Source organism: Astyanax mexicanus, chromosome 13 (genome assembly GCF_023375975.1).
Source record: "Astyanax mexicanus isolate ESR-SI-001 chromosome 13, AstMex3_surface, whole genome shotgun sequence".
In the NCBI taxonomy this organism is placed as follows: Eukaryota; Metazoa; Chordata; class Actinopteri; order Characiformes; family Acestrorhamphidae; genus Astyanax; species Astyanax mexicanus.
Window position 1 is genome coordinate 37529051 of NC_064420.1, and position 25958 is coordinate 37555008.

The 25958-nt window shown below is 39.4% G+C and overlaps 1 protein-coding gene across 2 annotated transcripts in view; it reads right to left on the reverse strand.

Moving 5' to 3' along the window:
- The window catches only part of noc2l (NOC2-like nucleolar associated transcriptional repressor), a 46719-nt gene that overhangs the window by 13811 nt on the left and 6950 nt on the right, over nucleotides 1–25958 (reverse strand). For both annotated transcript variants that reach the window (XM_015605084.3, XM_007246280.4), the window contains exons 9-15: nucleotides 25465–25578; nucleotides 22320–22508; nucleotides 21345–21484; nucleotides 19731–19842; nucleotides 14228–14341; nucleotides 9959–10060; nucleotides 6541–6684 (exon numbers count right to left, since the gene is read on the reverse strand). In XM_015605084.3, the coding sequence (XP_015460570.3) occupies nucleotides 6541–6684; nucleotides 9959–10060; nucleotides 14228–14341; nucleotides 19731–19842; nucleotides 21345–21484; nucleotides 22320–22508; nucleotides 25465–25578 (915 nt within the window). The remainder of the gene's footprint in view (nucleotides 1–6540; nucleotides 6685–9958; nucleotides 10061–14227; nucleotides 14342–19730; nucleotides 19843–21344; nucleotides 21485–22319; nucleotides 22509–25464; nucleotides 25579–25958) is intronic.

Here is a 25958-nt window from a genome sequence, read left to right on the forward strand (position 1 = left end):
CACATATAATTCACAAAATGGAAGGCTTATTGGGCATGTGTGGAGGCTAGAAGATGATGGAATAAAAAAAGATAAATACTAAATGTATATAAAAGTGTTTATACATATGTATTGTTTTTATTTATTTTATTTAAGGAGGAAGCTAGTAGGGTGGGGAGGTGGGCAAGAGGATCTTTCTCAGCCTCCCTTTAAAGGTCTTTGTGGAAGATATTGATCAGGTCAAACAAGATTAGCTGACCTCCAAATCCAATAGACCATAATAGATCAGGGCTTCCGTCATCAGTTATCTAAACTTATTTATTACAATTTGCAGTGGTTTGTCAGATAGTGAAAAACGATCAAACAGGGAAAAGACTGTGAGCTGCTCTTCCAGTTCTGAAAACAAACCTCCTGAAGCAAGCGGGACAGATGTGAAGATGAAGAGAAAGGCTCTATTATTACAGATATAGCATTTTAACTTAGCACTGTTGGTACAGGTTTACGATAAAAGGAAGAAAAAAAAAAGATTTCAAGGACAAGACTTTTTATCTTAATAAAGTAATAGTTGCCATTTGTCACATTACCCTTTCAGCAGTTATGCCACCCCAAAGAAAACAACATAATATTGTTTATCACAATGATTGCTGGGACAATATATTGTTGTAATATATTGTTCTAAACCAATTTTAGAAGAAGGTTAAATATTAATTCTACATTACCAGGTTTTAAACCATTGTCCATCCCAAATGGACAAACTAACCAGCACTCCATGATTCACATCAGTTACATATTTATCATTCAAAAATGTTACAATTTGTGAGAAGGTAAGAAGTGCATATGTTAGGTGTGTAAGAAAATATAGATATATCATATAGTATTGCATTATTTTGTTTTGTAATACTGTACTGAAACTTTTTTAAAAACACAGTATTGATTTTCATTTAATAATTTAATGTAAAGATTGCACTTGTACTGCACATGAAATGGTTCCTCATTCTTCATTGTCTGCAGTAGCTAGTAAAAGAAAACGTTCAGAAAAATGAGTCAATCAGAAAAGTTTTGTTTTGTTCCAACTGCCTGGGTGGATTTTTACTTTCTGGAACTGGACTACCCACATCTGTGTGTAACTATAGGTTTGCATAGGATCTCCGGTGGATTTTGCATTTTATAGAGACCCTAAGACTAGGTCAGCTGTGTTATACCGGATCACAGGAGCACTTTTTCCCCCACAAAAACTCTCTCATACTGGAGACCACAACTAGACATTTTAAAATTATTGAAGAAAAAAAAAAACGATGGAATGAGCCCTTTAAATCTTGCCCACTAGATGTGTTGTACTTATTTGTTAGATCGTACTGTTATATAAAAAAAAATGTTTAGATTTTATACATATGATTATAATTCTAAATATGACTTTTTAATATTGGTTTAAATAAATCACAACATATTTTGTTGTATATTAAATAGTAATTCCTGTTCTTGCCAACACACAGCCTTAATGCATGTATGCTACATACAACAAAATAAAAAAATAAAAAACGTAAATACAAAACCCATTCCAAAACTCTGTCAGCTGTCAGTCAGTAAAAATATATTATGATGACCACATCGAGATTTTACATCTTTAATAATATCCTGCTAAAAACTAGCAGTTTCATTACCCATAAGAGGCAGAATAAATGATGGGAGCTACAGAGCTGGACAAGCATGCACTACCAGCGTCAGGCAGGGTGGGGACGGGGCAAAGGTGGCTTTAATTAAATTTCAGCTGTTTGTTGGACAGATCACCGGGGCAGGGGGCCAAGATGATGTCCTGATGTGGTAGCGCAGGACACGGAGCTGCTGAAAAGGTTGCTGTGCCAGGCGGGCCACTGAAGGACATCTCTCCTGCCTCCCGGAGCCGGCGACAGACGCGCCCCGGAGCGGTGCCATGCTGTCTGCCTGCACTGAGCCGCCTCTAGCTCCCCTCGCCTGTCCGCCTACCCACCCCCTTCCCTCCCCTCCCCTCCGGAGCCTTCTACATTACAGTGAGAGAGAGAGCGAGAGAGAGAACGAGAGAGAGACCCAACCCTCCTTCATTTCACTCTTAAACGGTCTTAAATATTTATCAGCCCTGAGGAGGAGGAGGAGGAGGAGGAGAGGAGAGGGAGGGGAAACAGGGAGGGGGTGAGCTCCGGCAGGGTGACGAATGAGAGTGGAGATGAAGATGGATGTGGCGTGGCGCTCGTCCTGGAGAGGAAGCGTCTCTCTGCCTCCGTCACGCCATCCTCAATACACTCGTCCCTCCGTCTCAATCTTTTCCCTTTAACTCTCTTTACCCAAACCACCGCTGTCACTATGTCTGGACAATTAAACGATTATTACTGAAATCAATATTTTTTTAAGGATATTATGAAAATGCAAAAGAAACCAATAAATAAGGATATCAAGATGCTGTTTTTCAATCCAGTATCAGAGGCAGAGGCTTGAGATTGAATAAAGGAACTTGATACTTTAATACTCTAGCTGACGATGTGAAAGTTTTTACATAGTACCCATCGTTTTCCCCTACACTGATACACTGGACATGCTGCCTCTCATGGCAGGGCTTCCAACTGGCATTTTTCTGTAGGATAATGCTCACGCACGCACGCCTATATTGTTGCTATGCCCTAATCCCCAGTTACTGTGCAGTAGGCTACTGTCTCACTGGCTTGAATATTTTTTATTGGTTGCTTAATAGTCAATTCTGATGGACAACAGGTCTTAATTAGTGTTATGTGCAGCAAAACTAACTAAAAAACACTAATAAAATCCTTTAATTGTCCTAAAAATAGTCAGTGTACCTTATGCATGAATTTTATCAGTAAGGTTGTAAGGCGCAGTAAAGCCACTCTGCTGAAGCACAGCGTTACACAGGAGTTTCAGTTTAGTTATCCAGCACCAGGGCTGGATTTGCATTAGCATTAGCTGCTAACCATCATTTCCCCATTCAGTGGTGAGTATTATCGGCCTGTAGCCTGCTGCTATCCCCGGCTAACACTGCAGGAGCAGCATTAGCATTAGCCGTTAACCACAGTGCTAGCTCTTCCGCCGTTCAGAGGTGAGTATGTGTTTACCGTGTTAAACAAGCTACGTAGGACGAACCGCTAGCTGATAGCACCCTGGCTTAGCGGAACACTTACGATTACTCAGTGTAGCACAGTACTGGAGAAATTCAGAAATCTAAGCTTACTGTAAATAAATGAAAGCACTTTACTCACACAAATAGTTTTCAGGCAAAAAATCTGAGTAGATTTACATCCAGCGCTTTATTGACTTTAAAAGAAAGTCTTTTTTTATTATTATAGTTTGGTTACTTAGCTTAGCTTTACTTAACTTAGTTTATTACCCACCACCACCCAGCGGGCGAGACCTGCTGAATTTGAAGTTCCTTATAGCGTCTCTTAAAATGCATCGTATAATCCATTGTGCCTTATGTATGAAAGTAGACCTGAAAATATACGTTCATTAATAGTACGCCTTATAATATAGTGCGCCTTATACTGTGAAAATTACGGTACATGATGTCCATTGTAATGTTTGTCGCTAATATAATATTACATAATATAATATTATAGAATAATAATGCATTTTCTCCATTAACGTTCAATGTTAGGAATATTCAGACATTGGCATTGGAATATACGTTGTTTTTTTTTTTGTTTTTTTTAACAAAGTTTGCGTACCATCTCATTTACGTTAATGGACTTTCCTTATGGAGTAAACACAATGGGCAATATTGTGGTCAGCGAACACTATTGTATAAATCTCTAAGTTTTGTGTTGTTTTTTTCCACTTCGCTCAGCCATGCCCATCAGCATTACCCTGGCCCTGCATGTAAAGTATGCGCAGGGTAGCAGGGTAAGACTATGAAAGGCTGCCAGATGAAGCATTTGATAGCTTCTGTACATCCTGTGTACTCCTCCTCACAGAGTGAAATGCTGTTAGTAAGCTTCCCCACCCATCTGCCTACACATTATCTGCAGCTCTCCAATACGCATTACTGATCCAGGGGGTCAATCTCAACTGCTGTGGCCTTTTTACCACTCGGCCTGCCTGCCTGCCTGTCTGGAGATGATCACCACAGCCAGTAGCCACGGGCTGGACTAGTCATGCAGGAGGGCATGCAAGCACGCACACACACACACACACACACACGTGTACACACACACTCACATTCCTCAGTGGAAGACTGTGGGTGGTGGTTGGGACCAGCTGACACCTGTACATGATGGAGAAGCTGGGCGAGGCTGTTGTGGGTGGGTGGTATGGGCCGGAGCAGTGGGGACTCCAGCATGTTTTAAAAAATGTTTTTTACGACTAAAACTGGCCTCTCCCTGCTTCACCGTCTGTACGGACAAGGTCACGGCGTCTGGTCCTGACAGAGGTTTTGGATCCAAAGTGAAAAGCAGGTCAGTCGAGGTTTTAAGGAGGATAATAATAAAATAAATGGAGATGAGCACACACGTACTGAATACTAGCTTTGTTCTAGTGCTGGAAGATATAGCCAAATTAAAGTGCCAGTCTCTATTATTTTGTTTCTAAACTGAAAACAGAAGCATTTCTGAGTGGAGAAGGAATAAAATATTGTGTTTAATGTTTAATGGTACCAGTGTGCTGAAATGACCATCACTGCTAAGTCTAATATATTCATTCTAAAAACTGGGGTGTCGGGTCGCTTTTCGCATGAGGCCTTCTGGCCACGTCACACGTCTTTATGTACTTACGTCGCACGTACAGCCTCTGAAAGAGGATCCGGCTCAGTTTTACTGAAAGCAAGTGGTTGGTAGAGCAATGGAGACTTCAGTAGGGGAAACTCAGAGCTCAGTTGCTCATTCACTTATAATAAAACCAAAGTGTGTGGTTGAAGTGCAGTTTCTGACTGAACATAACCTGGAACCGTATATTTATTTGCTCTGAAAGGAGACCGTATCACACCCGCCCAGTTTTAAATGATTCTTCCGCATGCTCGGTGCAATTACCCATTCTTACCAGAGAGGACCCTAAATCTCAAAAATTACGGACATCAGCGTAAAAGCGTAAAAGCCACAGCCTGTGACGTTCATCACACACTTGTGTTGCCAGACCACAGAACTTGGTGTTCTGCCCTTTGTGCTCGGCTTAAATGCTGTAATGTAATCAATACGAGACACTTCCTTGGGATTAATGTCGAAATCTTATCGGAATTGGTTGATAATTGCTTTATTTAAATAATTGGCAGAGGTGTCATGTAATGAAGTTCTAATACTTCCACGAATACTTTTACACTTTTACTGGAGTAAAATGCTTCAACTTCTACAAATTATTTTTAAACACCAGTATCTATACTTCTGCCTGAGAAATGGATGTGAGGGCAATTTGTTGGGGGAATTAGATAGGTTGCTAACAGCCAACCTCCACAGGATTGAAGCATATTAACCAATAGGCTAATTGTTTTCTGAGTGGGATTATCAACTATCATGAATAGTTGATGACACCACATTTTTTTTGCAGTGTATTCTACATTCTGTGTGTCTGAGTAATGACATTTTGAAAATATGTGTAGCACAATTATCAAAACAAATTCTAATCTGTTTCTTTGATTTTACCAAATTTAAAAACCTCTGGAATATAACCAAGAAGAAGATGGATTATGACAAGCTATCAAAACAAACAGAACTGCTTAAATTTTTGCACCAGGATCAGCATAAAGTTACCCAAAAGCAGTGTGCAAGACTGGTGGAGGAGACCATGCCAATATGCATGAAAACTGTGATTAAAAACCAGCATTATTCCACCAAATATTGATTTTTAAACTCTTAAAACTTTATATATATATACGAACTTGTTTTCTTTGCATTATTTGAGGTCTGAAAGCTCTCAGTTTTTTTGTTACTTCAGCCATTTCTCATTTTCTGCAAATAAATGCTCTAAATGAAAATATTTTTATTTGGAATTTGGGAGAAATATCAGTAGTTCATAGAATAAAACAACAAAGTTCATTTTACTTAAACATTTACATATAAACAGAAAAATGAGAGAAACTAATTCAAAAACTAAAGTGATCTTTTTTCAGAGCTGTATTCTGAATTGTAGTTCAGCTCTACCTTATTCTATATTTAATGGCACCGTAATGCAAATCTAAAAATCAAGATTGCATCAGCAATCTGTCCAAACAGAATAAAGGCATTGACCTGTGTACATATATTCTGTCGTTCTTTAACATGCAGAGAACACCCCCCCCCCCCCCAACACCCCCTCAAACCCCCGCCCATGTGTGCGGCCGGACACGGTGAGCTAGAAATATCAAGGCGGCAGGTGTAAAAGGCCAAACCGAATTAACCATAATGTGTTATAAATACACACGGCACAGGAGTTACTGTGTGTGCGCGCAAGAGCACACAGTATAAACTCAGAGCGATGCGGTATGGCGCTCTCGCTGACGGAAAAGCCAGAAGTGTGTTTAAGGGCTGAGGCATCAGGGCCTCAAATGGGGCATCAGGCCGATGGCCTGGCGAACACACATACGAGCTCACACTCACACACGCGCTCAACACTCACCACAGCCATAGTGTCAGCCACGCCAAAAGCAGCCTTCTGTCTCCGGCTTGTGATGTGGCTGCAGTTCTCCTGTACCTTCTCCAGCAGCTGGCGAATCTGCTTGCAATAATTGGCCACTTTGCATTTCTTCAGGAAAGCTTTGAGCTGGAAGGAGGAGAAAGAGGGAGAGAGGAAGAGAGGTCATGATTAAGGATCAGTACATTCAGTTCTATTCCACTATAAAGTTGATTTTGGTTCTAAACACTCTATAGAGTAACAAAACAGAGCAGTGGAAACCTATAGCAACAGGAGAAGTAGGAATCAAAGGCATTTCACAATATGAAATCACGATAAGTTGTCCACCATAATGGTGGTATACAATCTGAAAAGAGGACAAAATAATCTTTCTGCTAAAATCATTTTTTTTTGTTCTTTATGAAATACTATAGGTCTCTGAGTTTTATATACATGCTGCATTTGAAACGTTCTCCAGCCTCCCTTGTCAGCAGTAGCTACTAAAAAAGAAAAATCTCAGAAAAACAAATCGATCAGGAAAGGCTCAGAAGCCTTCGTCAACCAGTAAGTTTATGACCTCGCCCACCTCGCCTCAGGACCACCCACAGGCAGCGCTGAACCAGGACTACAGCAAAAGGAGCTATAGCTAAGGAGGAGCCAACAGCTCTGTTTACTCCGTTTATAGCTTTTGTTTACAGCTACTGTTTAATGCTAGTTAGCGTTAGTTATTTTGTGTTACTAACTGTAGGTTTAAATCGGATCGCCGGTTGATTTTGCGTTTAACAGAGACCTTAAATACACATTAGGGAAGCACGGTTTGACAAGGCAGCACAATACAACAGAGCACCGGTCAAAGCAGGTGCCATTCGCGTCAGATTTTCTGATATAGAGCGACTCTGGGGATTCCACATTGTGAAACTGCCCAAGCACCAAATCACCATCTTTATAAGTAAGATTGATCTCTGAAAACATTGTCCTTTGAGTTTTAGAGCTGTAAAACTGACTGTGTTTGGGGAGGGCAGGTAGGCGTTCTCTGATGCAGTGCTGTTAGCCAATCAGAGTTGATATTTTTGCAAGTATGATTTTTTTATGAGCAAGAGCCAAATCCTTTCTTTCTTCAGAGACCAGTAATTCAGTGATCTAAAGCAGGGTTAAATAGAAACACCTAAGCACTTTTTTCTCACAAAAAACAGCTCACATGGCATTTATTCATACTAGAGACCACAAATAGACATTTTAAAAATAATATAAAAACGATGGAATGAGACCTTTAATAATCAAATACCAGGAATACAGGAGTCAGTTTCACAGAATATGACAACCAATATCCTTCAGCACAGTTTTACCCTATTTATTCGATTAGCGCCACCATGTGGTAATGAAGCAGCAACTGTAGTAAGTCAAATTGGGCAGGGGGGGTCTTAGGGAGTTAAAGCACCCGTTTCATTTAAAAAATATCAATATATGATACCACATATTTATTATTGTCCTATCCCTAATCAACACCCATACTTAATGCGAATAAACAGCTTTCAAAAACATAACAATTTGGGCAAACAACATATATAAACACTATACAAACCTCACTTCCACTGCTTTTCCACGGCAAAACGTCTTCCTTTTGTAAATGCATTAGTCACTTAAATGATGATATAAAACTAGAACCAACCTCTATAGTTACTGACAAATCTAAATAAGAATATTCGGCTGAGGAGCTACGAAACCTACACTACTTGCAAAATAAATAAATTTATTAATATAAATCTCCAAGCAGAGGCGCAGACATGTTCCAACAATAAAACTCAGGGATTAGTCGACAGCAGCCATTAAAAATACCCGCGCGAATCATCCCAGGCCAAAAGAATAAATATTCAGAGCATGACTTTTAACAGTACTGTGGAGGCCTGCGTGTTGGCCAAAGAGCAGGATGTGGCCTGTGTGCGGTGTGTGTGTGTGTGTGTGTGTGTGTGTGAGGAGCGGCAGTGCTGCAGAAAGGAGTTGGACTGTAGCCGGCCGTTAGAATGTGTGAGGGCTGGGAGTAGCAGGACTTGTGTGTCTGTGTGTACACGAGTAAACCATAGTGTGAGAATAGTTTAAGTGTGAGAGAAAGAGAGAAGAGAGAGAGAGAGAGAGAGAGAGAGAGAGAGAGAGAGAGAGAGAGAGAGAGAGAAGAAGAAGAGAGAGAGAGATTGTAGCCTGTGGCTGAGTGTCCCAGGCATGGCCTTTAGTGCCTCTCAAACAGGATGTGGGCTCAACAGTCGCCGCCGCGATAAAAGAACCAACAAGAGGGAGGGGTGAGCGAGGGAGACAGACGAGTCACTAAGCTGACCAGCACTGACTCTACAGGCCACCAAGAGAGAAGCATCTCTGGGCTCTGCTACAAATTTACTGAAATTAACATTTTGGGTTAAAACCAAAAACTGAACAAAATGACAAAATAAATGTTGAACATGTTTTTTCAAAGGTCATTCATTTTGTCGCTTTTTCCATCATTGAACATATTTAATAGCATGAATGTACTGTTGTACTGCTACTCAAAAAAAAAAAACAATTACAAATGTACCATAAAAATATTTAACACAATTTGTATATCCCAGACGACAAACCAACACAGTGCAACACATTAACCTCAGCAGTGCTCTTCTAATCATGAATTTACTACAGGTTCATTGAAAGCTAAAATGTAGTCACATATGTTTCTAAAGTCATACCGGGGGTCTAGTCTCTCTCTATAAATGTGTATTTCAGCATCAGCATCTGCAGATATATACAGCTCTAGAAAAAAAATAAGAAACCACTTTAAAATGAACCTCTGGAATATAATCAGGAGGAAGAAAGATGATCACAAGCCATCAAGCATAGCCTTATTCAAAAGCAGTGAGCAAGACTGGAGGAGGACAACATGTCAAGATGCATGAAAACTGTGATTAAAAACCAGGGTTATTCCACTAAATATTGATTTCTAAACTCTTAAAATTTTATAATTATAAACTTGTTTTCTTTGTATTATTTGAGGTCTGAAAGCTCTGCATCTTTTTTGGAATTTGGGAGAAATGTTGTCTGTAGTTTATAGAATAAAACAAGAATGTTCATTTTACTCAAACATATACCTATAAATAGCAGAATCATAGAAACTTATTCAGAAACTCAAGTGGTCTCTTAATTTTTTCCAGAGCTGTACGTGTAATATCGGATATCAGCATAGGCCCAGTGCATCCCTGATCATTTTAGTTGCCAAATATTTGGTGCTCTGCGTGAATAAACTTGTTTCACATCTTTAGACCAGTTTCTGCTGCTCTGACATTAACAGAAAAATACAGTAACTAAAAGGAAGCGAGAGTGAGCAGAAAAAAAAATGTGTGAAAGTGTGCACATAAGTGAATGTTATCAAGAGATCATGAGACAGAGAAAAGTGATGGAGTACCTCTATGATGGTGGGCAGGGCAAGCTCAGGAAAGCCAACAGAGTTGGCCTGGGTGTGCAAGTACTCCAGTATCAGGTCATACAGCTGCTCAATCAGACCATCCTGAAACACAGACAAATACAAACACACAGTTAATACACACAACACTTAACACTGACAGACATGCCAAAAGTCATGGGATAGAAGTGTGTAAACTGATCATGTGGTGGTTTTTGAAAATGTATCAAAATTAAAAAACAAAGAAATCATATTTACATAAGTATTCACAGCCTTTGCTTAAAACTTTGTAGAACCAACTTTGGCAGCAACTACAGCCTCAAGTCTTTTTGAATATGATGCCACAAGCTTGGCACACCTCTCTTTAGGCAGTTTTGCCCATTCTTCTTTGCAGTACCTCTGAAGCTCCATCAGGTTGGATGGGAGAAGTCTGTGCACAACCATTTTCAGATCTCTCCAGAGATGTTCAATCTGATTCAAGTCTGGGCTCTGGCTGGGCCACTCCAGGACATTCACAGAGTGGTCCTGAAGCCACTCCTTTGAGGTCTGTGTGCTTCGGATCGTTGTCCTGCTGAAAAATGAACCGTCGCCCCAGACTGAGGCCAAGAGCGCTCTGGAGCAGGTTTTCATCCAGGATGTCTCTGTACATTGCTGCATTCATCTGTTCCTCTATCCTGACTAGTCTGCCAGTTCTTGCTGCTGAAAAACATCCCTATAGCATGATGCTACCACCACGATGCTTGACTGTAGGGATGGTATTGGCCTCGTGATGAGCAGCGCCTGGTTTTCTCCAAACATGACGCCTGGCATTCACACCAAAGAGTTCAATCTTTGTTTCATCAGACCAGAGAATTTTGTTTTTCAGGGTCTGAGAGTCCTTCAGGTGCCTTTTGGCAAATTCCAGATGGGCTGCCCTGTGCCTTTTACTAAGGAGTGGCTTTTGCCTGGCCACTCTGCCACACAGGCCTGATTGGTGGATTGCTGCAGAGATGGTTGTCCTTTTGCAAGGTTCTCCTCTCTCCACAGAGGAACGCTGGAGCTCTGACAGAGTGACCATCAGGTTCTTGGGTTCCTTCTCCCCCGATCGCTCAATTCAGACGGCTGGCCGGCTCTAGGAAGAGTCCTGGTGGTTCCAAACTTCTTCCATTTACGAATGATGGAGGCCACTGTGCTCATTGGGACCTTAAAAGCAGCAGAAATGTTTCTGTATCCTTCCCCAGATTTGTGCCTCGAGACAATTTAGTCTCGGAGGTCTACAGACAATTCCTTTGACTTCATGCTTGGTGTTTGCGCTCTGACACGCAGTCAACTGTGGGACCTTATATAGACAGGTGTGTGCCTTTCCAAATCATGTCCAATCAACTGGATTTACCACAGGTGGACGCCATTTAAGCTGTAGAAACATCTCAAGGATGATCAGTGGAAACAGGATGCACCTGAGCTCAATTTTGAGCTTCATGGCGAAGGCTGTGAATACTTATGTAAATGTGATTTCTTAGTTTTTTATTTTTAATACATTTTCAGAACTCTCAAGAAAACTTTTTTCACATGGTCATAATGGGGTATTTTGTGTAGATTTTTGAGGAAAGAGATTAATATAATAGAATATGGAATAAGGCTGTAACATAACAAAACGTGGAAAAAGTGAAGCGCTGTGAATACTTTCCGGATGCACTGTATATAGATTATATGTGTCCAGTATTTTTTGTCTTTAATCCTGGATATATGAAGATATTTGGAGGGCATTACTAGTATTACAAGTATCATGACAATGGACCATTGACTTCTGTTACAAATCTGATCAAATTCTTGTATTTTTTTTATATCTCAGTCAGGGGTGTGCCATATCATATTGTATGCAATAATAGAATTTAGTAGCATAATCTTGTGTTTTGTCATATCGCCAAGAGTATCGCTATCATGAAAATACCACAAAATATTGTGATATTATTTTAGGGCCATATCGCCCACCCCTACCAACCATTACACCTTAAAACTTAACAGAGAGCTATACGGGCTAGCATCATTGAATTGACTGATCTATGACTTGATATCCACCACCACGACCATCACCACAAACCATGATAAGACAACAGTCTACATTGGTCACTGTGCGAGAGAGTTCAATTAAAGTTTGACAACATTTTGAAGGTTTAATTTTTATTTTTATTTAAAATATCAGGTACCACTATGTGCATTACTAAAGAACAGCTGTTAAAGGGTGTGACTACAAAGAACTGCAGCTTGGCATTAAAATCAGATTACCCCACAACCTGTCACCTCCTGCCCAATCCCCCTGGAGCCCACCTCACCCGACGCGGCTTACTACGCCTGGAACACCCACATCCTGCTAATCCTGACCCCGTTTGGGCGCAGGATTGAGAATAAAGCCTCTTGACGGCCTTGTAACGCTCAGCGACTGTCGCTGCACACATTCCTTCACTGTGGAATGTCCCCGTGCCGATGACTGAGACTGGGACTCGGGGAGAGCTGTATATTTAGTAATGCAACCCCAGGGTGGAGCACAGGCTTAGGGGTCAGTTTCTGACGTACGCCGGGGCTGGGTGGCTACAGCAGAAGCACGGCCAGCCAAACAGGAGGGCAGGATAATCCCCACAGGCCGTGTGGCAATCCTCTTGGCAATGGCCCGACGCGCGCTGCTTTAGCCGTTGTAGCGGCATGTTTGGGCTTTCATCTCCTAACCCCAATCCAGTTACGGCCAGCCAGCGTGAAGACATGACAGGCTCACACAGGCACGGGAGGAGCGCAGCGGAGAGTCAGACATGCTGATTTCTTATCTCACTCCTCCTACATGCAGTTCCAGCAAGCAGCACAAAAAAATGCTGTAAAATCTTTAAAATGGCAGTCCTTATTATCTTGTTTCTAAACTGAAAGCAGAAGCCTTTCTGAGTGGAGAAGGGACAAAATATTTTGTTTTTAATGGTACCAGTGTGCTAAAATGACCATTCCGGCTAAGCCTAATATTTTTACTATAAAAACTGGGGACTCGGGTCGCTTTTCGCGGGAGTTCTTCTGGCCACGTCACGCATCTTTAAGTACTTCCGTCACACAATGGAGACTTCAGAAGGGGAAACTCAGAGCTCAGTAGCTCATTCACCCATAGTAAAAGCAAAGTAACAAAGGAGTGAAGTTTCTGACTGAGTGTGCTCTATCTTTCTCTGACTGAACATAACCTGGAATCAGATTCATTCGCTCTAAAAGGAGACCGCATCACACCCACCAAATTTAAAATGATTCTTCCGCATGCTTGATGAAATTACCCATTCTCACCATAGAGGGCCCTAAATCCCCAAATCCTAAAAGTTACGGACATCAGCTTTAAAAACCGTGAGCTAAAGAAGTAATATAATATAAAATATAATAACTAATCTTCACAAAAGGGCTGTAACTATTAGTTGACACAATAGACACTGTTGACTACAAAATATGGGTCAACTCTAAATTTCAATGCAGACTTAACTGTTCATTTGTAAGTGCAATGCATTACACATTGTAAAGGTGCTAGGAACAGATACACAATGGTGGAGGGTTATGGGCTGCTTATTAACTTCATTCACACTCAGCTTGGTCACAAAAAGTGACTCACACATGACATTTTCCACAATAAATATATGAACATTTTAGGTTTAAATATCTTATGAACATTTAAAGAGCTTTGCCATCCCATTTTCAGCTGTTTCTATCGTTATGAAGTGATTGACAAAGCTAGATACATAAGTCGCACCCACAGGGAAGAGAGATGGAGGGAATGGCAGAAATAATCATTGATTAATCAACTAATCGAAAAAAAAATCAAGTACCAAAAATTATTAATTGCAATCCTACTTCACAATCAGGTGAAAATCATTTTCAGTACTACTTTTATCATGGAAAAATCTCAATCTTGATAATAATACAGAATTCCATATTGAAAGCAATCTGTTTGTAACGTGAAGCTTTAAGGGTATGTTTGTAAAGATGTTAATATTTATATTCTGTACGGTAATAGTGTTTATTCCTAACAGTGAGAGTGTAGACTAAAAAGTGTAATAGTGTTTGTTGCATTGATTTACATTATAATTTTATAAAAAATCAGAATCTTTCTTAAGTTACTGTATTTACACAAGATAATAGTTCACATATTTCTGTTTCTACTGTATGTTTAAAACCCTTATATTTAAACTATATAAAACTTTTATTTAAGTTGCAACTAAATATTCTTGATTTTGCTGATGACCCGTCAGCCACTATGTATGTAAATTAAGTTCTCACCTTGAAAGCTTTCTCCTGCAAGTGGGTCTTGCTGAGTTTGAGAACAACAGCAAAGTTAATGGGTTTGACACTCATGCGTCCAGGCTTTTTATTGAAGTCCTCCTGCTGAAGAATCTGAGAAACAAACAAACAAAGCAACCAAATTTTAGAAAAATACTAAAATAAAAGGATACTTTTACACAGTATTACGGTGATTAGATCAAACTTCAGTTCTTTATATTAGAAAGCACTGAATAAATACTAATTTTAGACCAACATTTAACGAAAAGAAAATTTGATACTAGATACACAAGGCAATTACATCCTAAATTAAAGCCTAAGCAATGCTATATATATATATATATAATCTGTGTAGAAACAAGGATGTATATTAATGTATACCAAAGGCCAATGTTAACAACCATCGATATTAATACGATGATAGAATCACCATGCATCTCTACATTTGAGCTTATATCGGGCTCAAAAAATTAGACTCGAGCCCATGCATGTTCTGCCCGAGCCCGACCTAACCCGAACCATAAACTGGTATTATGAGCGCGACCTGACCCGACCTATAAACTGTCTGTTTTCGGGCTGTTTAAATGAGCGAAATCTGTTTAGAATAATGTTAATGAACACTGCAGTACTGAAGAAGCACAGAAATATTATTTGATAAAAATGTTAAGAACAGCTACACACAGCGCTGCAAGTCAAACGTGGAAAAGTGAAGTAGCTCACGTGTGCGTGAGCCCCAGAGCTGCGAGATGATGACATTCTAACTGATGCAACTATTTTTAGACAGTTTGATTTGTTACTTACAAGGCTATAATAGTTTTAAATGTTTCTCACTCTGAGAACTCAATCTGAGAAACACAAAAACTCAAACTCTACAGCAGGGGTCGGCAGTGATTGGGGGTTATTGGGGAAGGGAGAGAGAGAAGAGAGGAGAGAGAAAAAAAAAAAAAAAAAAAAACACACACCCATCCTCATGGGGGATCGAACCCGGATTGCCAGGTTCACAGTCCAAAAACATTACCGCTGTCCCGGCTACTGAATTGGGGCAGAGCCATATAAAAATCGCAGTTATAAGAAGATAGAGAGCCCAAGAACGAGCAGAAACTAAAGTCACGCCGAGCGCCACAGAAAGACAGGGGAGGAATGTACACAAAATCTGGCCAGAGAAGCATTTTATTTATTTTTTCCATTATATTTTAAACAACCTCACGGGCCAGATGTTTCATGCTTGCACGCCTATTGCCAACCCCTGATCTACAGGTTTCTCTCATTTTCACCAAAATGATCAACTATGAGAGGGAGAGAGAGAGAAAGAGACAGAGATTTATCAGTTTATCCTCCCGTATGGGGTGTTCTGATGTAGGAGCTACTCACAGGTAAAGGTACTCACAGCTGCTTCTCAAATGGAGATTTCTCAGTGTTTTCTGTCGTTATTTTGCGGCTAGCGCAAGCGCTATAAACAAGAACTAACGCCGCAGACCACGAAGCACCACTCGCTGCCACGGGTTGCTGAAATCTGACCCCCGTAGAATCAGACTCCCCTTCGCGGGCAGAATCGGCACAACACCGCCCACTGTTAAACTGCTGTAGTGGAAACAGCGCTGATAAATAAATTAACAAACAGGAAAATGAGGATATTCTATCTGTAATTTCAGTTCGTTTTAGTTAGTTTTATAAACACAGTACAGTTTCAGCTAGTTTCGTTTTTTCTTTTAATTACTGCTTTTATTAGTTTCAGTAAACGAGAAAGTTTTTTCACTTTCAGTTTTTGTTATTTCATTCGTTTTCGTTAACTATAATACTTGGTTACTTAGCTATAATGGGATAATTACGCCAAAGCTTTATATAAAATAAAAACAGCAATTAAAAAAAACAGGGGACTAAATCACAGACTATTTCCTTGAGCCCGACCTGGCCCGAGGAAAGTGGTGGGAAATCTTCGGGTCGGGCCTCGGGACCGCTCGGGTTCGAGCAGAGAATCTAAGCTCTACTCTAGATCCCACAGCCGGAGACGGTTGAGAGGGCTTGGGTAGGTCATTTTCTGCCGGAGTGGTGGGTGTGCGCACGAGAGAGAGAGAGAGAGAGTGCTCAGGGGCGGCCGGCCTGTACAAACATCGGATGTGGTGTCGGCCTGCGGGACACAGGGGGAAGTGGTGGCGCATGGTCCCAACCTGATATGCTCTGGGGCGAATAGAGCAGGAAGCACCGAATCATAGAGCACACACGGGCGTCCACACACACAGACACACACACACATACACACACTCACACAAAGATACAGAAAGAGATAAGGGACAAAATGAGTAAAAAGAGGGAGTTAAGCGATTAATATATACTGTGAGAAAAGCTAAAAGAACTGCACGAAAGAGAAAAATTAAGGCAAGAGAAGCATTAGTTCTGCTTCTCTAATTAAAACTAGTAGTTGTGCACACCTCTCTTTCTCTCTCTTTCTCTCTCTCTACCAAGAGTGCAAAAACAGGAAGTGCAGTGCATCACAAATAAACACAGGGAGCAGAGAGAGGGTCGCCGCAGGCACAGAGGATGTGATCTGCACAGCGAGCGCTCACAACTGCGCTTAAACCACAGACCCCCACCACCCCCCAAACCCTCAACACACACACACTCACACAGAGTGAGAGAGGGTGTGTGGGTGTGTGTGCCCCCCCCAGCCCTCCCAACCATGGCTTTATCGCAGCCTGGTCAGGGCTGGTGGGAGCAGTGACCACTCCCCCTCCCCCGGCCCTCTGTCTTCCGTTGGTCTCGGCTGCTGTCGCTTCTATTCTCACAACAGCTGTCACCGCAGGGGCCCACGCCAGCCAGCCAGCCACACACACACATACACGCGCGCACACACACTCGTACGTCACTCGCCTCACACTGTGGAAAATGTTGACGGTTTGTGACCCCCGCACCTCCTGATAACGAAGATATCCAACACACATAGCCGCTTGGACAATCACTCGCATGCGCGAGCCGACCAAACACTCTGTTCCTTCTATCTTTCATCTCTCTCTCACTACGCTGAACCCCATCGACTGTTTAACCGGCTTTCCAACTCAAGATCTACACAACTTTTTCTTTTTTTTAATGTTCCTTTCATCCAGCAGAGGCAGAATAGCCTTGCTCACAGGTACTAACCTTGTTCACACCTTAAAACTTTAAAAACACTGTCCCTCAATGGAAACTAGGGCTGCTATTTAGATAGTTAATTAGACAACAGAATCAATCAATCAAATATGTTCCAAGTCAGGGGTCAGCAATTAAGTTTGGCCGCAGGCAAGATATTATCAAAGCTAAAGCCAAAAAAAAAAAAAAAAAAATCTATTTTTGAAAATGAAGTGTAATGAGATGGAGTGCTACAGACTAGCAGCTCTCCAGCCCAGAGGGGTGTTGAACCCAATTGCAGAACTTTGCAGACTTGCAAAACAGAGGGCATGACGCATATAACCGATGAATGACCGATGAATTGGAAAAAAAATGTCAGATTATCCAATACCAAACTAATCATTACTAACATCTCTAGTGGAAACCCATATCACCCCAGATCATAACACTGCATCCACAGTACACACTAGCCATGATGGGCGCATCACTTCAGCCACCACTCTTCTTACCATGATGCTACATCACTCTGTAACAGGATAAATCTGAACTTTCGGCCATTGCTCCAGATAGAAGTAGTTCCCCCCATTAACCTCACTCAAGTTAACTTGTTTTTCTTAAGGCTACAAAGCGCTTTAGTCCCAAATCATTGAGTTCCCTTCGCATTGAGTGTGTGTGAGGAAGTGCTCTTACTTTCACTATTAAATGTATCCCCGAGTTCTAGTGTTTTCTAGTGTCAAAAGTTACGCGCTCACGATCATTCAAGATTTTTGCCAACCATATTTCTTCCTCAATGATGATTTTTCCCCCCACTGTCCTTCCACTTCAAATAATGTGTTCAACAGTTCTTAATCTGATTCCAGTAGTTTTAGAATCTCCTTAGATGTTTTCTTTGCTTGATGCATGCAAATATGATTCTTCTGAAACAGATTAATATCTTTTTATGATCACAGGATGTGTTTCCACATAGTTGTTTAACAAATGAGAAGCTACTCACTGCATCAGTAAGGATATAAATAACTTAACTTATATAACCAGGTTAAACAATCATCCATGCAGTAATTTTCTAATGGAAGGCTCTTATCTGTTCACTTAGTTAAGTCCAGGTGGTGACCTTTTTTGGCCAAGCAGCATATATCATCACTTTCCAGTTAAAAACTAGTATTTACATTTTTGTCGATGTGTAGTTTACTACCTAAAACCATGAGTTTTTCCATGACTTTTCCAGGCCTTTAAGGCAAATTTTCATGACCATACGATTTTTAAAACATTAGTGTAGACGTAGAGAATAAAACCAAATAAAACAATAATCGAAATTGATTACAGTAGGTCTAAAATGGATCAGATAAAATATTGACACAACCTTCAATAATAAAATGTGTGTCAGATACTGAGAGCTCCACTGTGTAGTGCTAAACTACTAAACTAACTCTAAGCTAATTTATTTTGTTAGCTCAAAATATACTTTTTCCATCGATAAACGAAAACACAAAGATTTGTAGACCAAATTTCCAGGAATTTTCCCAAAACTTTCTGGGTATTTTTATTTTCCAAAACTTATCCAGGCCTGGAAATTGCTTTTTTCAGAGTCCATTACTTTTTTAGGTTTTTCATGACCCTACAAACCCTGTACATAATATGAACAAACAAACTGTCCCTTACACTGTGCCAACATTTCTTGACGAACGGACCAATAGAAATACTTCAAAATGACCTAGAATAAACTCTTTTTACACTGACTTCCATTGAAGGTTTAGAAGGTTTCTTCTCTCTCCTGTAAAGTTGCTGTTTTGGAGATACTTGTTTTTTATTGGACAGCGACGATATTCTCACTATATAATCAGAAGATTTCACATTTAAATAAGTTCTGGGCATTTTAAGGGCATTCAGTGTTCTCCTGTTACTATCATTTTGAAGCTAAAGAGAAAGCTAGGAACAGGAGCAATGAACACAGGAAGCAGAAATGGAGGGCATGGCAGAAATAATTGTATAATAACTGACTAAACATTAAAAAATAATCATAAATAAATAAGTTATAATCAATAAATATAAATAAACAAATAAATAAGTTGCAGTCCTACAACACAGTACAACTAAAATGCTGAAAGTTGAGGGTCCGGGTAAGCATTAAGCATTAAAGAAATAGCTCCAGGACTCCAGACTCCAAGCTCAAGACTAGCATGGTGACAAAGGCCACGGCTGAAATTTACATGGTCAGACCTCCCATGCCAACACACACATACAACACAAGCACTGGGGCGAAACCTGAGACTCAGACCTATGTGTGGGCCAACCTTTAACAACAGCACAACCCCACACCCTGCGATTCCCAGAAACTGCCACGCACCTGTGCAGGCAAGGAAAAATAAAGTAGCTAAATTCATCATTATAATAACGATCTTACCTCCAGCAGGAACGGCAGCACTGGCACAAAGGTCTTGGTGGTGCTGCAAAGCAGGATGAGAGCTCTGACGCAGTGTAACCGTAAGGGATAATACCGAGAAATGGGAACCAACCTATAATACCAAAGCACACAGACACACAAAGACAGCATTCATCAGAATAGAGATCTTTATTACAGGGGGTTTATTTAACTTAACATTTAGGGAGAGAGATTAAACAGCTGCTGCCAGTATTTTTTGTGATAATTATAAAAATATATGTATATAAAAAAAGTATTTGGTTCCAAAACTGTGATCCCAAACAGGCCAAACTAACTGAGCTCTGCATTAAATACCACTGCAGACAAAACTCTGACAGCACATACAATAAAGACAGTCAACATCGCCACCTGCTGGTTATCCTGTAACTTAACTCACTTTTAATACTAATAACACTACTACAACTAATAATACATATAAATGTGCAGCACTATGAGAATTGTTTAATTGAACCTAATTAAAACTACACACGTTTGGAAAAAATAAGAGACCAAGTTTCTGAATTAGTTTCTGTGATTGTGCCATTTATAGGTATATGTTTGAGTAAAATGAACATTGTTGTTTTATTCTATACTAAACTACGGACATTTCTCCCAAATTTCAAATAGAAATATTGTTATTTAAAGCATTTATTTGCAGAAAATGAGAAACGGCTGAAATAACAAACAAGATGCAGAGCTTTCAGACCTCAAATAATGCAAAGAAAACAAGTTCATATTCATAAAGTTTTAGGAATTCAGAAATCAATATTTGTTGGAATAACCCTGATTTTATTAAACGTTTTCATGCATCTTGGCCTGTTTTCCTCCACCAGTCTTACACACTGCTTTTGAATAACGTTATGTCATTCCTGTCACTCAAAATTCAAGCAGTTCAGCTTGATTTGATGGCTTGTGATCATCAATCTTCCTCTTAATTATATTCCAGAGGTTTTTAATTTGGTAAAATAAAAAAAACTCATTATTTTAAGTGGTCTCTTATTTGTTTCCAAAGCTGAATAAATGTATATCTAGATCTGTCATGATAATTACAACTACTTACTGAACAATAGATAGTATTGTCACACCTTAATAATTAACCCTCTTTTTATCAAAAGGGTTGCCTTTTTGTCTTATTTATTTAGGATATTTAAATTGCAGTGTCAATTCTTAGCCATTAAAAAGTTCATTAAAAGGGTGTTACTGCATTATTGTGCAATTATATTATTATATCATACTGTACTGTACTAAATACTGTATATTTGGTAGTTGGGTTGGATCAAGGCCGGATCACGTTCTCAACACAAACAGCACTACAGAGATGGTTTAGGTCTGGACTGAGACAACCTCCTCTTAAGTGTCGTTTTGATCCGGAACCAAGTGTGGCTATTGTTTTCACTTCGCCACAATTAACCGCAACACACAAACCAGAGTCCATTACACCTGGATTAAATACTGCTAGTATGGGACTGCAGAACCACCTCGGATTCTAAATTCGATCCTCGAGGCATGCTGATCCCCAGTTTCTAATATAATCCACAGCAAGGCCCTTACAACTTTACAACTACAACATGGAATGACTGAAGAGTCTGAACTCACTTAATGCAGCCGGTGACGACCTGGCACAAAGGGTAGATAAGTGGCTCCAGCACATCACTGGGGTAGATGGTGCTCAGAACCCGACACCACAGATAGAGACAGTGTACAAACTGCCAGTTATACACTGACTGATACGTCTCCTGTAGACAGACAGCAACACAACATAAATCATTAGAAAGTGAAAAGAAAAAAAAAAAAAAAAAAAAAAAAAAAAAAAAAACACCCATTTAAAATCAATAAACAAAAAAGGATCTGCCCTAGGGGTGAGCGATATGGCCCTAAATTAATATGATATTTCATGGTATTTTTTATGATATCGATACTCTTGGCAATATGACAAAACACTGAATTAAAAAAATAATTTTAAGAATATACTAGTACAACAGTATGAAAATGTAATTTTATTATTGCATTCGATATGATATGGCACACCCCTAACTGAGATATTAAAAAAATAAGAATTTTATCAGATTTGTAACAGAAGTCAATTATCCAGAATGTCATTATACTATAATATACACTCCAAATATCTGCATATTTCCAGGATTAAAGTAAATTAAATGATACTGGACAGATATAATCTGTCTCTAGTAGATATTTAAAAGGAAATGAGAACAGTGGGGATTTTACTTTTGCTAAAAACAGCAAAAAAGTAGTACCCTGATGTGATAATTAGGGGTGGGTGATATGGCACAATATAGGGTATAATATCGTTTACGATACTCAAAAATGTTATGCCGATATTATTGAGTTGGATACGATATGGCACACCCCTAATCTGCCCTATTCCAATGTTGCCTTTATCTCACATTAATCAAAATAAGTCATATAATCAGAAACATTTAAAAATGTACCAAACAGACAAAAATAAAATACATTTGAAAATATGGCATCAAATACTAAATTTACAAATGCTCAATTTACATAATGTCTGTTCTTTAATCTAAAATGTTAAAGACTCTTAATGTTTATTACCTTCTTCTTCATGTTCATTGCGTTTCGTAAGTGGATGGCGAGCTGGCGGATGTAGATGAAACCGTGCTGGTAGGAAACCTGTGTGTCTAGAGAGTACATCTCAGCTAGGGTGCGCTGCATGAAGTTTATGATGGGCAGCGAGTTCGGGGAGGTAAACTTGCAGTTCTGGACATAGGAGATGTACATTTGCTGCAAACATAAATGAGAAATTATTATTAAACAGACATTCAGACAAAGGTTCTACTTTTCATAGTAAACAGCATATTTGATGCTGCCTTTAATTGTTTTTATATGAAAATATCTCTTTGTCACAACCTGGTTTAATCCAACTCTTCATGAAACTGTCTGTAGCACATTCAAAATGTGTTTTCAATGGCTCAGTTTTGACCCATAAAAACTGAAGATGTTTTGCATGGTTCGTAGTTCTTCCCCTAAAGCTAGAGAATTAAGTGCTTACATGATGGCTGTCTCACATATCCTGTATCGGTTTTAGGGCTGTCCCTAACGATTATTTTTTAAACGATTATTCTAACGATTATTTTTTTCGATTAGTCGACTAATCTATTCATTGAGAAACATATTTAAATAATTATTTTACGTTTTAAAGCAAACGATAAATTACTATATTTATATATAATAACAACAACAACAACAACACAAGCCTACTAAACCAAACCCCACACTTATAATCACTTACATGTACAGCACGTTGTTTAGATCTATAACGCTAAAAATGGATAAGCTCCCATACACCACAACCGTGTGTTGCACTGTTTTCTGTGACCGCTAGATTTTGTGACCACTGGCAAGTAGTTCTCAGCAGACCGGTGCACTGGCCGATTCGAAACGTGTTCGTTTCTAATGTTTACCCCGACTGGCCAAAACGGTTCAGTTTAGGGCTGAGGGTAAGGTGTAGGTATAGAAAGCTTCCGTTTTGCCAATGAACGCTCATAACCGTGAGCACTGGTCACAAAATTCCGACGGTGACAGAAAACGGTGTGACACCGCAGCGCCGACGGCGCTAGCTAAAATAACTTAAGGCAGCTAGCTTAGCTAAACACCTGAACCTATGAATAATGCTACTGTTTCTGGAAACTGCGAAATGCCATGCACAAATATAAACCAAAAATGTATAATTTCTGCCTGTGGCAGGTTTAAAACCTTTGGTAGACAGCCTTAAGTCTTTTTAAGGACACCCGCGGAGACCCTGATGTAAACGGCAACTTACTGTGTGACCCTGTTGACATAGTGCTCCTGGATGTTTGAGCTTCAAGTGCTCCTTTTGCACGTATGGCAGAGGACCACATTGTTGCCCTTTTGCGTGAAATGCTCCCAAACTTTAGATGCCCGCTGGCGTTTTTTTGTAGCTGGAGATTGCTCTCCGGAGTCCAAGCTCTCTAGAGCTTAGATTCTCTGCCCGAACCCGACATGACCCGAGGCCCGCCCGTAAATCCGACCCGGGCTCCAGAAAATAGTCCGAGATGTAGGCGTCTGTTTTTTAATTATATTTTTATTTAAAAAAAAAAATAACGAAAAGTGAAACTAAACTAATTTATTTATAAGCGCTGTTTTCACTACCGCAGTTCTACAGCGGGGGTGTTGTGCCGATTCTGTCCGCGAAGCGGGAGTCAGATTCAGCAGAGAGTCGGATTCGGCACAAACTCGCGGTCCGCGGTGTCAGTTGTAAGCGCTCGCGCTCGCTCATTAAAACGCTCATTAAAACGCTCATTAAAACAGCCCGAAAACAGCCAGTTGGAATTTTTGGGCCCGATCTAACCTCTAATGCTCTCCACAGGCGCCGCCATGTTTACGACGCGCCGACGCACGTTATGCAAATCGATGTATTTTTGTAATCGATGACGTCGATTATGTCGACGCGTCGCCCCAGCCCTAATCGGTTTATTGCATCAGCTGGGAATATCGTTAGAAATTAACTCTTAAATTAGCTCTGGAAAAACAATATATGAGACCACTTGAAAATGATGAGTTTCTTTGATTTTATCAAATTGAAAACCTCTGGAATATAATCAAGAGGAAGATGGATGACCACAAGCCATCAAATCAAGCTGAACTGCTTTAATTTTTGCACCAGGAGTGGCATAAAGTTACCCAAAAGCAGTGTGTAAGACTGGTGGAGGAGAACATGCCAAGATGCATGAAAACTGTCATTAAAAACCAGAGTTGATCCATCCAATAATTGATTTCTGAACTCTTAAAACTTTGCATTTTACAACATAGTTGCTATATATATATATATATATATATATATATATATATATATATATATATATATATATATATATATATATTTTTTTTTTTTTTTTTTTTTAAATTAACATACTGGGAAAAAACAAAAAACATTACTATTTGCACACCATATTCTAAAATGTTAAATTACACAAATGACTATGTTCTAAAGTGTATAGTTTCTTTGAAAGGTTTTAATCTATTAATGTTGTGGTATAAGAAGATTCTCCGTTCTAACACCTCTTGTATTTGCATTTTCTGAACACAAGGTGGCATGAGATCTTACTAATGCAGGCTGGAGAACAAGTTACCTTAAGCAAAGGGAAAAGAATGTGACAATCATTTTTTTCAAGACTAAGACCGGTCCGTGCAGAAATAGACAGTAAAGATAAAGAAAGTTAAACAAATATATATACAAATAAAAATCTTTATTTAAAGTACAGCAGTGAACTACATCCTTTTGTTACTGTCCATCATTGTTCAGCTTATGCATCTTATACAATGATATTTTTCATTCTAGATCAGTTATTAACAAGTTATTAATTTAGAAATTAAGCAACATTGTAGTTTGTTTAAGCTTAAAACAGTACTATATATATATATATATATATATGTATATATATATATATACATATATATATATATACATATATATATGTATATATATATGTATATATATATATATAGGTGACATTTCCTATCATTTGGCTGCAACTGCAGGTCTTGTAACTGTTGGGTTTGTGATCATATTTTATTAATAAAATGAAATGGACAGCTCAGGACATTGAAACTAATATTTTAACAATACAAGTTCTAGCAGTAATAGCATAACTTGTTTGTAGCTGTACTAATGAAGTTTAAACTGAGTGCTGAGTGAGTATTTATATTAGGGGTTTACCTTGAGGACGGGGTTGAGATAAACGTTCTGCTTGTGACGGCACATCTTGTTGAGAGCGAGAAAGGCCAGCACTCGTACGGTCTCTTCACCAGTGCTCCACTGCTTTATCAGTTGCTAAAGAGAGATAGAGGGATAAGAATTACTATGCACGCTGAAAATGAAATGTTAGAAAAGTTGATATATTTCCAAAATTCCATTTTAAGAGTTAAACTTGGATTACGGGCCCACAGTTTAAACGATTTCAAGTATTTACTTGTTTGGGTTTAAATAATTTGTGCTCATTGGGCTTCAGCTCATAAAACCCACAAAAACAGATTTCAAATAGTTAGAAATACTTACTGTGGAGAAATCAGCCCACATTTTGAAAGGGCATAAATGTTTTAAACTGAGTGTGAAACACTAATCACCCACTAAACTCAAAGCACCTGCACAGGTTTCCCCAAGTTTCAGTTTGGTTTAATTGTCTCAGTTCAGTTCAATATGGGGAAGACTGC